The sequence below is a fragment of the Gambusia affinis genome, linkage group LG01 (assembly GCF_019740435.1).
Source record: "Gambusia affinis linkage group LG01, SWU_Gaff_1.0, whole genome shotgun sequence".
Classification (NCBI taxonomy): domain Eukaryota; kingdom Metazoa; phylum Chordata; class Actinopteri; order Cyprinodontiformes; family Poeciliidae; genus Gambusia; species Gambusia affinis.
The window spans coordinates 35,569,630-35,582,627 of record NC_057868.1 but is presented as its reverse complement, the minus strand read 5'-3'; the positions used below and the strand labels follow the sequence as shown (position 1 = coordinate 35,582,627).

The following is a 12,998-nucleotide window of genomic DNA, read 5'->3' as shown; positions in this document are numbered from 1 at the left end:
TTTCAGATCGTTTATAGTTCTCACTTCAGCTCACATACAAGTCGCATATATTTGGAAGTGTGAACGACAACGCCCAAAAAAAATAAAAAATCCACTTTAGCTTCAGACTGCAGTGTCAACGCAGCTTTAGAGTCTTTTAAAATAAAATCTTTCTACTTACTTCAGCGACACACTTTGGGCATCGCCACTTGCTTTTTGGAGGATCAGTGAGCGGAGGTAGGAGACAATACGTGTGATAGTTTTCATCACAGCTGTCGCACTGCAGGAGTTTCTCATCGTCATCTCCCCGGCCACACATCCGACAGATAAAAGAATCCACCTTTGGAAGCAAGAAACGAAGAAAACGATTATTTCATTACATCAGAACAAATGAAAAGTGCAACAACTCCTGGACTTACACACTGAGGGTTGGTAATGTTTCGTCTGAGCCTCATGGTCATTTTGGATCCATCATCCTCTCCGTATTCTGCCTTTACTTCTTCTTTCTTTACTTCCGTTTTGACTGTAACAGTCAGAGGAGGAAGCAGCGGGTTGGATGAATCCTCATCAGTTTGCTTCTCTTCTGGGTCTAGATGCTCAGGTTTGATGGGAGCGTCACCAGGAGCGTCGTCAGAAGCAGGAAGTGTGGCATCCTTGATGGTAACAGTCTGAGGCAGATCATCTGAAAAGAAGAGAGAAAAAGAGCAATGTCACAAACCCTGGAGGGTTTCAATTATGGAAGAAAGTTATGATTTAAATCAGAGAACTATTATATTTTTTTGGCTAAAATAGGTTGAATACACACTTCTAAGATTTGAGTCACTTGAGTGAAGAGACTACTCAACCGAATGCAGCAGCATCATGAGTAAAGTGAGGTAAAACCTTAAAAATCAAATGGACCTTTTCATTACCAGTGTGTGCAAAGCTTTGTCAATGTTGCACTCATATCAGAAAGACGTTAAAATTTAAATTAGAATTTTTTTTAAATGTAAATTATGCAATTTAAAATTTTTCATTATTATTTAAAATTAATATCGATCCAAAAATTTCAGATTTTGAAAGTTAAAAATGTTCTTATTTTTCAGAAACCTTTTTGTGATTAATCTAAGAAACTGAGTTTTTCTGGCAAATGTTTGTCAATCCAGCTGTTGATCAGTTGAAGCGTGAAAAGCAAAAAAAAAAAGAAGCTTATATTGCAGTTATTGCATTTCTATACAGCTGAAAAACCACCTCATCCTAGCGCAAAAACATGAGTTTTTTCAAAATTGCCACGTTTCCATTAACCCAAATAATTTTTATAATTCGAATTTGCGCAGAAATATGATAAATGGGAACTGCGCTCCTTGTAACATGACAAATAACACAAAATTCACCTTTTTTCTTGAAGCCTTTGTCCCTTGCTACAAGTCCAAGTCCCATCATCTTTGGTCCGGCTCCGTAGATCTGCAGCTTCTTCAGCTCGGGGTTCTTCTCAATGTCTTCCTCTGTTGGTTCCGGCTGCGAATAAAACGACACTTTCATTATGAAGCCACAGACGGACAGGACAGCAGCAGCTACTTCACCAAACACACAAGCAAAGCCACAACCGAGTGATCACCGAGTGCAGAACAAAGTAAACGTACTAAATGTGTCACAGAAAGGGTTAGGGATTCAAAGGAAGGAAATGTTAACCTTTAACCCGGTGGTAAATAAAAGGACAGGAGCCTCCGTCCCCAGAAAACTAACCCACCAGCAGACGCAAGCAGTCATGGTGAGGAGGAAGTTTCAACATCCACCATATCCTTGCATACTGTGTTAGTATATAAATGAAATATTAAAACGTGTAAAGAATAATAAAGATTTTAGAAGATGTTTAATAACTGAAAGTAAAAAAAAAAAAAAAGATTTGAGATGTACATGTTTACACTTTAAGAGACAAAATAATACTTGCCAAGAGTCAACCCTGCTAACTATTTCTTATTATTTTCTCCAAAAAGAAATCTCAGAAATTTTCTAGAAGAAATAAATTAAAATTTGCTAGAAAAACTAATTTTTTTTTTCTAGAAAAAAAAGAAAATTAGATTAATCAGTATTCATTTCAAACGTTTATTTTAAAAAAGTTTATTTTCTTTAAAAATTTTTTACTATAATTAAATTTTTTAACAACATAAAAATATGCATATTAAAATATTTAAAATCTGTTAAAGAATTAATAATTTTTTCAGAATTTAAATTTTGTATCTAATTTTTTAAAATTATAATTTACATTTTTATTCATGTTAAAATTTGTCCACTGATAAAAAACACAAAAGAAAAATCAATATCTAAAAAAAAATACTTGCTCAGTCAACCCTTTTAGCATTTTTATACCAGATTTTACTTTGAAAACAACAAAAACAGAAAAACAGTCAGTGTGACGATATTCTGAACGTTTTCCTCTTACCTGCACTGAACTGAACTCAATCCTGCTATGAGGGATTTATGTCTTTTAAATTAAATCATTTAAAGTTACCAAAACTTAAAAAAAAACCCCAACAGACTCAGGTTTAAATCTGCAAAGAGTCAAAACACATTTTAAAAAGTTAAAACCCAACAAACCCTGTCATCATTTTTGAACAGATTTCACAACTAAAACTGACCCACTGAAATAAACGGTGGGTGCAAATTTCAAAACTGTTGTGTGGTAAGAGTTTCACAATAAAAGCCTTTCACAACACTTTGAGTTGTTGTTGAACTGCAATCAATGACAAAAAAAGAAAGAAAAATATAATGCCCTAAAAGATGCTGTTTCACAATGATTCTTTTTCCAAGTGATTCCAAAATGGTTGAATCTAAACCACCTGAAAGCAAATGCAGGCAGAGATGCATCAAGCAGAAACTCAGGACGAAAAGACGGGTTTGTTCAAAACAATAAGATGTAATTTACTTTTACTGACGAGGAAATAAATCAAACCTAACAGTTAAAGGGACTCTTTGTTGTTGCTGTTACTCAGAGCAGAAGTCGCAGGTCGCTCTTTGTATTTTCAGAGAGGTGATTGAATTCAGACAAAGCAAAAAAATATATATTTTAAGCAAATGCATATCAGTTATTTATTTAATGTTTATTCTTATAACTTTTGATGTTTTAAGCTGTTAAACTTGATGACATTTTAAATGCTTCAGAAATATGTTAACTTTCTATTTCTGTTATTTAGACATAATTAGTGTTATTTAGTGTTTATTAAGACACTATTAGCGCTACTTAGGCACTATAGGCGTTTAGATACTATAGGCGTTATTTAGACAATATTGGCGTGATTTAGACTCTTTAAGTGTTATTTAGAAACTATTAGCGTTATTTAGATACTATAAGTGTTATTTAGAATTGAAGTGAATGTTATTGTCATTGCACATGTCTAGTACAAAGCAACCAAATGCAGTTTGCATCCATCCAAAAGTGCTTAACAGAATAAAAAATATATTGCAAACGTACATTGAAGTATTTTATTTTTAAACAAATATACTATTTAAACCCTATTAAAGCTAATAGTGTCTAAATAACACTCATAAGTAACACTATGACTTCTATCTCTGAATGAGAATCAGAATCTGATCAAATAAAAAAGCAATAGCGGTAGGTGAAAACTTATAAAATTGGTGATTAGGAATTTCCCACAAATCTGATCGGTACATCTCTAATTGCAAGTCCTTCAGTCATGCAGCTGCAACTCTGTCATTCCTCCAATTTTGCTTCATACTTTCTACTACTATTGACACTTAAGCGAAAGCAGAAAAGCAAAAGAAAACTTGTATGATGATGTAGGACAAACTCACAGAAGTGTTAGCTTTAACTAAAAACGAGCAAAAAAAAGAAGCAAATTTCACCAATTTGACTATTTTTAGTCACAACAAATTGTACTCTGTAATTAATTAAACAAGTATTTTTAATAGGTCTAAGTAAGTGCACTCAAATGAGAACCCATGCAGCCACAGTGTTAGCGTCTGAAGTGATAGCAGAGCAGGCCGAATCAAAGGAAGTGGAGAAAATTAGGACATGGACAGCTCAGCAAGTAAGCATTTAAAGGCAAGAATTAGTAAAGAGCGTATGGGTGAAAGAAAGAGAGCAAAGCGAGTCAAAAATACCCTGGAAGAGTTAGTTTTTTTTATAGCAGTTTCAATGTTTTTATAGATGAATAAAAGGCTAAAAAAGGATATGGGGACAGCTGGCAACATCTGTAAATGAAAACTCTGCAATACATCTTTACACAATAAGTTTAAAGCTGATAACAGCTATTTTAATAATTACTGCTTTTTGTGCTGAAACGACACCCCATCCTTTGGGGACAGCAGAGGAACGATTGCATGGTAATGAACATGTTTTAATACTTAAAAACAAGTGAGACTTTTTTGCTTTTTTGAGGTATGGTGGGTTAGGGACAGCAAAAGGAAGGAAGAGGGGGCGGAAAGTGAGCTCTTATGCTCAGGGGGGGCAGTACCGCAGAGATGAGTTGAGAGCCAGTGGTGAGAGGATGGGGGGCCAGATCCTCTGGACCCTGCAAGGGGAGACAATAACAGCAACAATAAACTAAGACAAGGAAAATGGAAAGCGGCAGGGAGTAAAGTCTGGAAAAGATGAGCCAGAATAAAACATCTCTCAACATCTGCACATTATATTCCTTTACCAGAATGTTCTGGAGAGAGTTGCCTCATTTAAAGTGTTTGTGTCTGTTCATTTGCAGACTTGACAGATTAAAATGTTCCAAGGCCACCGAAGATCGGGTTTTGTTTTAGAAAATGTAATAATCTGTTCTAAATGTCAATTTAATACAATCAAATTCCTCTTTGTAGAAGACAAATAAACAGCTGCATCCAGATATTTATTTTAAATGAGGCAGCTTTTAAGACAAAAATCAAAATTTTTGAAAAGTCTTAAGTTCTGCAATTAAATGCTTACTTACAATCTCGCTTTTCATGCACACCAAGATAAAACAGTATGCCAGCATGAAGAAGATAAATGTGAGGATGTGGAAACTAATTTGTTGGGTCCAAACCTTTGAATCTGTCCAACTCTGTCATTTAACAGTAAAAAAGAATAAACTGGAATGAGAACTAAAGCTTCACTAGCAAGATTTATAATCAGGACAAAGACCCAGTTTAACAGGAGATATTTCATCTGAAATATTTAATCCTCATCAGTGGAAAATTGATGTCCACATTGTGAAAGACCGCTCTGTGTCAATGAACAATTTATGTTTTTTTTCCACTGGTGGTTTTATGGATCCGGTCAGCAGTTAAAAGCTTAGAAGGGAAGTTGAACCTGAACTGTACAAGTGTATTTTAATCAAAAATGTAATGCAGCTTAGTGTTTTAATTCAAAATGTGCATTTAATTGTTACACACAGACATATTTTGAGCATCTACTCCTGATCGTTTTGATGATTGTGGCTCCTTTTGCATTAATTGCTACATCAGTGCAGCAGAGCATTGAAAAATACAGCTCTGCAAAAAATTAAGAGACACTTAAAATGATCAGTTTCTCTGATTTTACATTTTATAGGTCTGTGTTTGAGTAAAATGAACTTTGTTCTTCCATTCTATAGACAACATGTCTCCAAAATTCCAAGCAGAAATTTAGTTTTTATTTGCAGAAAATGAAAAATGGTCAAAATAGTGAAAAAGATGAAGTTCTTTCAGACCTCAAATAATGCAAAGAAAACAAGTTGATATTCATTTAGAAACAACATTATTGATGTTTTATCTCAAGAGGAGTTCAGAGATCAATATTTAGTGGAATAACCAAGAGGTTTTCAGTCGGGTTCAGTGCAGAAGCCTCTTAATTTTTTCCAGTTGTATATTCACAGGATCCTCTGCAAAGTTTACGTTGAGACCAATTTACAGGCAAATCTAGAATCTTAATATGATGGTAATTAAAGCAGGTATTGGACCTTTTGGGTAGAAGTTTTGTCCTGCTGGGGGAAAAAATGGACGTATTGGCAGAAGAGGGAAGCAAAAAGTGCTTTAAAGTTTCCAGGTACACGGCTGCACCCTCATCAAACGACATGGATCCTAAATCATTGCTAACTGTGTCAGGCTGGACTTCCAGCAGCTTCTGCCACCCTGGGTCCTAAACTAAATGCACGAGAGGATTTCTGCACCATTGGGCAACAACCTGTTCTTCCTTTGAGATGCTCCTGGCCTCGTCTCTGGTTCGGGAGTGGCTCAATGCAAAGAATGAAACGGTTGCAGTGAACATTTTCTGACCAAACTTTTCTTCTTTACTTTTCCATCAGTGTGTCTGGAAAAAGCCTCTCTGCTCAGCCGGCTTCTTTAACATTTGTAGCATGGCTGTTTATATGACAACTGCAGGGTTTCCCCCAGTGTATTATAAGTCTGGCGGGCCACCAGGCTTTACCTGTGCCCCCTCCAGGCTAAACATTGCTTATTTAAGTTTCTCTTTTTAAATGTTTGCATTTGTAAGACTTTATGGTTGGTGTTCAGGTATTCATCTTCCAATCACACATAATTATCAAGTGATATTTTCAAATTTCCTGTCAACTTTAAGCATTTTTTTAAACTCAAAAACACGATGGGCTGCTGGATGAATGGCTGCTGAGCGCCCAACCACCAGGCTTAGCAAGTTTTCTGGGGGAAACCTTGAGCTGTGCAGCCTGAACTCTTGTTTTTTTCTTTTTTTAAATAAAACATTTTTGTTTTAATTGTTCAAACAGAATAGGGTTTTTATTTGAAGTTGGCCATAATCATCAAAATTAACAAAAATATTCAAACATTTTTGACTGATTTCGGCTCTTAGATGAACTAAAATATTCAACCACATCACATTATCGCAGTTTTAAAAGTTAAATTTTTTTTTAAATTCAATGTCAAATAATTTGAAGACTTTGAATTTCTGAGTTACAAGATCATTTGATTTCTATTTCAATAATGCATTTTTCAGTTTGAAATTAAGGGAATAATAATAATTGATTAGTTAATTTAGTGAACAAAAACATTACTTACAACAGAATTACTGAAAAAGTGCTTAAAGAGAATTCAAACATCTTGAGATAAATTAAATGGGGGAAAATCTAGTTTATAAGAAGTTTAAAGGGATAAGTATCTCAAACTAAACATTTCATCCTCAAGCCAATTTTCTTATGAAAAATTATTCCAGACTTGAAAGCCTTTGTAGCATTTAACTATGTAATCTTTTCTACAGACAATCTGTTTGCTGCCATGTAATGTTTTATAAATGCTTTGTGCTTTTTCAGTGTTTCTATTCAACTTGTATAAAAATGAATCACAAATGCACTACTGCCAGTGTTAGTCATCAAAATTAATAAAAATACCTCTGGCATACTCCATGTAAATCCAAACAAGTATGTATACAACAACATTTGGATTATGTTTATTCTAATTTAATGTATGCACCGGTATGTAACAATGACAATTCAGTCCAATTTCTGGTTGCATTAGTCAACAAAAAGGCTGCAGACAACTGAAAGCAGAATATATGGATATTATGTTCCAACTCAAAGAGATGCAACAATATTTTACTAGAGAGAAACCCATTAACTGCATGAACATTAAGAGTTACACATTACACACTGTCCTACATCTATCGCTTTTAATTCAGTTTGCAAAATATACCAACAAAAAGGAGAAAAATGTAAATGGAGAAACATAAATATGCATGTAAAAATAGGAATATTATGACCAGATGTAGCCTGATCCAGAAGCTGTGTGTGCAATAGAAACAACAGAGTAAAACACGTTTTCACATCATGCAGCTTGTAAAAATAACTACCTTTTTGTACATTTGGACGAGAAAACATCAGAGGAAAGCATAAGAATGTGAGCAGGGAACAAAATACCCCAGAAGCACAAAGCAATAACGGCAGAATTAAGCAAAGCAGCAGGATGGAAAGTAAGCAAGCTGGAATCCGCTCTGAGTGCACCGAATCGTTTTCTGGACACAAACATTCTTCTGACGCCAAACAGTTCGCTGGAAAAAACCCGATTATAGTCGCAGCTCACGTTAAACACAGAAAACACACCTGACCTTCATAATGAAACCGCAGAGTTTATTCATTTGGCTGATGATCAAACATCAGGCTTTACCGTTCATAAAAACTAAAGAGCATAAACACGTTCTAATGGTGTTGTTATATTGTATTGGAAAATCAGTTTTAATCCCCAAAGTTACTCAACCTGTCAGATATAAAGAAATGCTTTAAAATGGTCTAACTTTTAAAAGTTGTAGAAAAGGGAAAACACTAAAATAGATCCCAAATGTTTCCTGGAAGACCAGAAAGATAAAGAGTGGGAAAAAAACACTATTCCTATTGTGCTTTTGTCTGGATTCTAGAAGAAAATGTGAGAAAAGAAAAATAACATTTAAAAGTTGGTGGGCTTGCAACATTTTCTGAGTCGACTAAGATTTTTCTGATCAGAATTTGATTTTTGGTCCACTCCTAGTTCCACTCCTGACCCAGTAGGGAGCAGATTAACAGCAACAATCATTCATTTAATGGTTATTTTTCATTTTACTTAAGAACAGGCCTGTTACAATAAGCAGTAAATCAACTAATTACATGATAAATTAAGTTAAACTCAATAGTTTCCATTTGAATTACTTATAATTTTTCTCTTTTTCTACAAAAAACTGGATGATAAAATTCTTCAGTCTCAACTATCCATTTTGTTTGAAGAACATTTTTGTTTGCAGAAACTTCAGTTCCCATTTTATTGGTGGTTTCTGTTTTTATTAATTTATTTTGCATATTTAAATGTCTGCCAGTTCCCCAAATGTTAATTCTTCATAAGAATTTAACGTTTATTAATGCCATTTATATTGCCATTACGTAACTTAGGAATGCACCGATATGAAAATTTGGGCCAATATCAATATCCAATATTAATATTGCGGTTATGGCGATAACCGATGTTTATCAGTATTAAGTATTTTTCAGTACCGTTTTGACACCTTTGGAAAAAACCCAACTAGAAACAGATAAAAATTAATACTGATTGTTCGTATCGATCCAGTGGTTTTTGGTTTTTTTGGGGGGTTTTTTACAGATATGTTAAAAAAAATTACTGTTAATTTATTGTCCAGCAAAATCTACAATCACGACAGGCCTACTTAAGAACACAGACCTTTGAAATGATTTCCTTGCAGTGATCAGGATACACATAAAAAAAAAACAAATGTGTACATGTGATTTCCTCAAAATGAATCCACATATTGCCACAGCGCCAGGCGTCCCGGTTGAAAAACGCTCTGCAGCTGAGCAGCACGCGTGGACAGCATGCTTGGCGCCGAGCTTCATGAAGAGCAGATTCAGGCAGCCGTCATGCGCAGCGAGCATGAGAGGCTTCAGCTTCCAACGCAACACAACGACGACTCAGATGGAGCAAAAAGCTGAAGTCATGACGCTGGCTTCAAATGTGGATGGTTGTTCACAAGAAGATGCGACTAAAAGCTGACTGAACTTTGACCTGGAAGCACAAATTTCACCTGAACGGTTCTAACTTGGGTGCATGTTTCTCACTCAAAGCATTTATTCCTGCCCAGAAAGTAGTTCAACTTTTTCATACACAAACCCTGGTGGAAAAAAGAAACTAGGGAGTGTATGCATTTGTGTGAATATATGGATCATATGGGCTTGTATAATGAGTTCCTGTTTCTGGGGTTCATACTGCATGTAGGATGTGTTTTGTAGCCACCATGCTAGCTGCTAGCCTCAGTGCTAGCATTACTTTTTAAATTACCTTTAGCTTTTTAGCTAATTTTAGATTTACATGTATCTTTTTCCCCAGTGTGCATGGATGGTGTTACTGTAGGTCAACATGCAGGTGCTAGACTAGATGTGATCATTAGTATTTTAGCTACTTTTACTTTATTAGCTTATAAACTGTAGTAACGTTCAGGTGGGATTTCTACCAAAAACATTAAGCAAACAGCATTCACACTGCATTTTCACAGGAAATGCACATTTTCTAGTTATTTTTGTTGAACAATAAGCTATGCTTCTACTCTCTCCTTTTTGATTATGTCAGCTATTTTCTTCCTGGTTTTGGTGTTTTATAGTATTGTGTTTCCTAAAAATTAATTTGTCATTTTGAAATTTATGAGACGTATATTATGCAACAAGCTAGGTATCATTTGAATATTCAAAATAAATTTTTGAAAAAGTTCACATCCTATCTTTTCAAATTTTTATCATTTTATATTAATTTCTGATGCATTTTACTGCAATTTTATGTAACAGACCAACATGAATAATAGATAAAAGCGAAGTGACATCTTCACAGATGAGAGTCTAAAAACAGAGCTTTGCATTTGTGTCTCAGCCTCCTCAGTAAATACTTTGCAGATCCACGTTTTGCTGTGATTCCAACAGGACTGTAATATTCATCTCCAGCCTTCGTTTAATCAGCTTCCTTCCACCACAGAGTACTTTGTATATAAACAAAAAGGGTTTATTTTGGTCTCATCTGAGTACAGCGCCTTCTTCTACGTGGCAAACATTACTCTGGAGTATATTTAAGGTTGCGTCGTCTCTAAATTTGTTAAAAACTTAGCTTATAACAATATTTCCACAACTTTATGCGGCATGTGCTTGATTAATCAAATTCTGCACGAACATTTACTAAATAATAATAATAAAAAACCTGAGGTCTTCAACAGAACAACTATATGTATATTCAAATAGGAGAAGCACTAAAGAGGTTACTTTGCCCAGAGGAAACGGTAAGAAGGAGAGTCGCAACAAGATCCTTCACGTCTTTTTAACAAGTCAGGAAGGAATTTTTATATTTCAGTTTAACAAGAAACTGTCTTGTGATAAGGAGATATCGCTCCTGGAAGTTAAACTCTTGTATAAGACAAGCATTGGAGTAAAATGAGTTGAATACAAATGTATGGCGCACAAATTAACTTTATTTGTGAAAAATAAAAATGTATATTTTTTCTTATCCTTTATAGTTATATAGAGCAGTCTTGGTTTATCACAAGACCTCAAATAAAAAAATACAAAAATATTAAGCTTTCTGGTATTAATGTGAGAAAACAGGGGGAAAAAATACTCTGGAAAGTTTTGTAAGGTGCTGAAAAGGTGAGGTTTTTATCTAATTTAACTTGCATTCATTTTGTCAAAGTTTTCTCTAAACTATTTAGTCATAACCAAAACCAATTACCGATTGAGCACAAGAACTGTAAATACAAAACAATTCCCAGACGGCATAAAAACAAGTTTCTTATAGACTCAACAGTCGGTAAAATGTTCATATATGTTGAATATATGAACAAACTGAAGTTGTAGCTTGCGAGGTGAAAAACAGACAATAAAAACAAATAGATGGATTTGAATTGTGTTGAGTGATGAATCATCGCTGGTGATTTTCTCTAATTTCCTTCACATTAAAACAATCAATCATTAAGAAGAAAGGTGTATTTGGATAGTGTGCATCAAAAATAGTTTTCCACGAAGCATTGCTGGTTCCAGAGGTATGTAGGTATAAAAAATAAGCAGCAGCGGGTGACTCACGTCAGGCTGGCACCGGTTTGCTCTGCGTCCGTAGCCGTTCATTTTAGACGGCTGCACAGACTGTCGCAGCGGGATGGAGTGAGGCTTGTACTCCTTATCCACATCCTCTCCATCATAGTGCTTTGGCTTGCAATGCTTCAAATCGAACAAAAAAATAGTTCAACATGGAGATTATTTATTAACACAATTACCTGCCTCTTTAAATTTTACATTTATTGCGATTTGATTTTAAAAATTGGCAAAATACAACTTATGAGTGGAGTAATACCGTCAGTCTGGCGCCAGACTGGAACATTTCGAATGGATAAACAATCCTCTCATAATGTGAGCGCAGCAAAGACCCGATGTTCTTCCCTGGAGGGTAGCCGAGCCGCTGCGCTATACGAGCCCATCGTCGTTCCTTACAGATCAGCTCAAAGCCTCCTTCATCCGCCACAATCTGAGGAAGAATGAAAAAATACAGTTTAAATCCTCTCAAAAAAACAAACAGCTGACATTCCTGAGCGAATGTTGATTTACTCACCTTTGACAAACTGTACAGATCCAGAATACGCCTTTCGATATGTGGGATTTTTAAAGAAGAACCTTGAATTTCCCAAAATCTGGCAATGCGGTCCAAATAGTTGAGCTTCACTCTGGTCTCAGCCTAAAATGAGAACACAACGGTCCCAAATAACGTCACAATACCGGCTAAACAGATGCAGCATGATGCATAGCTGCAGAACATTTAGTGCTGCATAAAATTAAATTGAGACACAATAACAACAGTCTGCTTCAAAATGCATCTGGAAAATGTAGCTAATTTTTATTGGAGGACAAAGTTTAGAGTGAGGATGAGCCTTACCTCCAATTCGTTTAACCTCTGGATGCGAGGAGTAAAGTGAAAGCTTTCCAACTCCACTGAAAACGGAGGCTGCCAGTCCTGAGTGAGAGCAAAGAAATTTAGACTTTAACTTCTGAATTATCCTGGAAGGTTGTGCTGAGATTGAACTTAATTCTTGCTTAGATGTGGCTTTCCAGCTAATGTTAGATAAAAAAAAACACTTATCCAGAGTAAAATCACGTCTTATTATAGACTAATTACAAATTTCTAGGAAACTGATAAAAAAAAAGTCAGATCTCCCCTGTAAATATTGATAAATTTACAAATAGTTACATACACCAAATAAAAAATAAAAAAAAGACATAAGCCTTTTTTTTCCACGCTGTCTGAAGTTACATCCGACCAAATGTCTCTTGTTTTAAGTCAGAAAAGATTTTGATCATTCAAACTATTTACTAAATATCACAATAACGAGAAAAATAATAAGTCAGAGATTTATTTTTCTTCATTTACATGCAAAGTGATTAATATCTCTTTAAGCAATGAGAGAAAGCCCAGATGATGAACTCTCCATAAAAAGATCACCAAACTGTCTACATCAAGATGAGACATGTTGAAGGGCAGGGCAGAGTTCTTTTAACATTTTTTAAAGGCAACAAAATGCAAAATATCCAGTTTCTGCAACGTAA

General features: G+C 35.0%; 1 protein-coding gene across 3 annotated transcripts in view; it reads right to left on the bottom strand.

Moving 5' to 3' along the window:
* The window catches only part of kdm5c (lysine (K)-specific demethylase 5C), a 29,738-nt gene that overhangs the window by 14,518 nt on the left and 2,222 nt on the right, over window positions 1-12,998 (bottom strand). For 2 of the 3 annotated variants that reach the window (XM_044112939.1, XM_044113029.1), the window contains exons 3-10: window positions 12,331-12,408; window positions 12,010-12,132; window positions 11,755-11,925; window positions 11,487-11,621; window positions 4,434-4,490; window positions 1,353-1,476; window positions 399-661; window positions 161-319 (exon numbers count right to left, since the gene is read on the bottom strand). In XM_044112939.1, the coding sequence (XP_043968874.1) occupies window positions 161-319; window positions 399-661; window positions 1,353-1,476; window positions 4,434-4,490; window positions 11,487-11,621; window positions 11,755-11,925; window positions 12,010-12,132; window positions 12,331-12,408 (1,110 nt within the window). The remainder of the gene's footprint in view (window positions 1-160; window positions 320-398; window positions 662-1,352; window positions 1,477-4,433; window positions 4,491-11,486; window positions 11,622-11,754; window positions 11,926-12,009; window positions 12,133-12,330; window positions 12,409-12,998) is intronic. The other variant, XM_044113107.1, reaches the window with a different exon arrangement.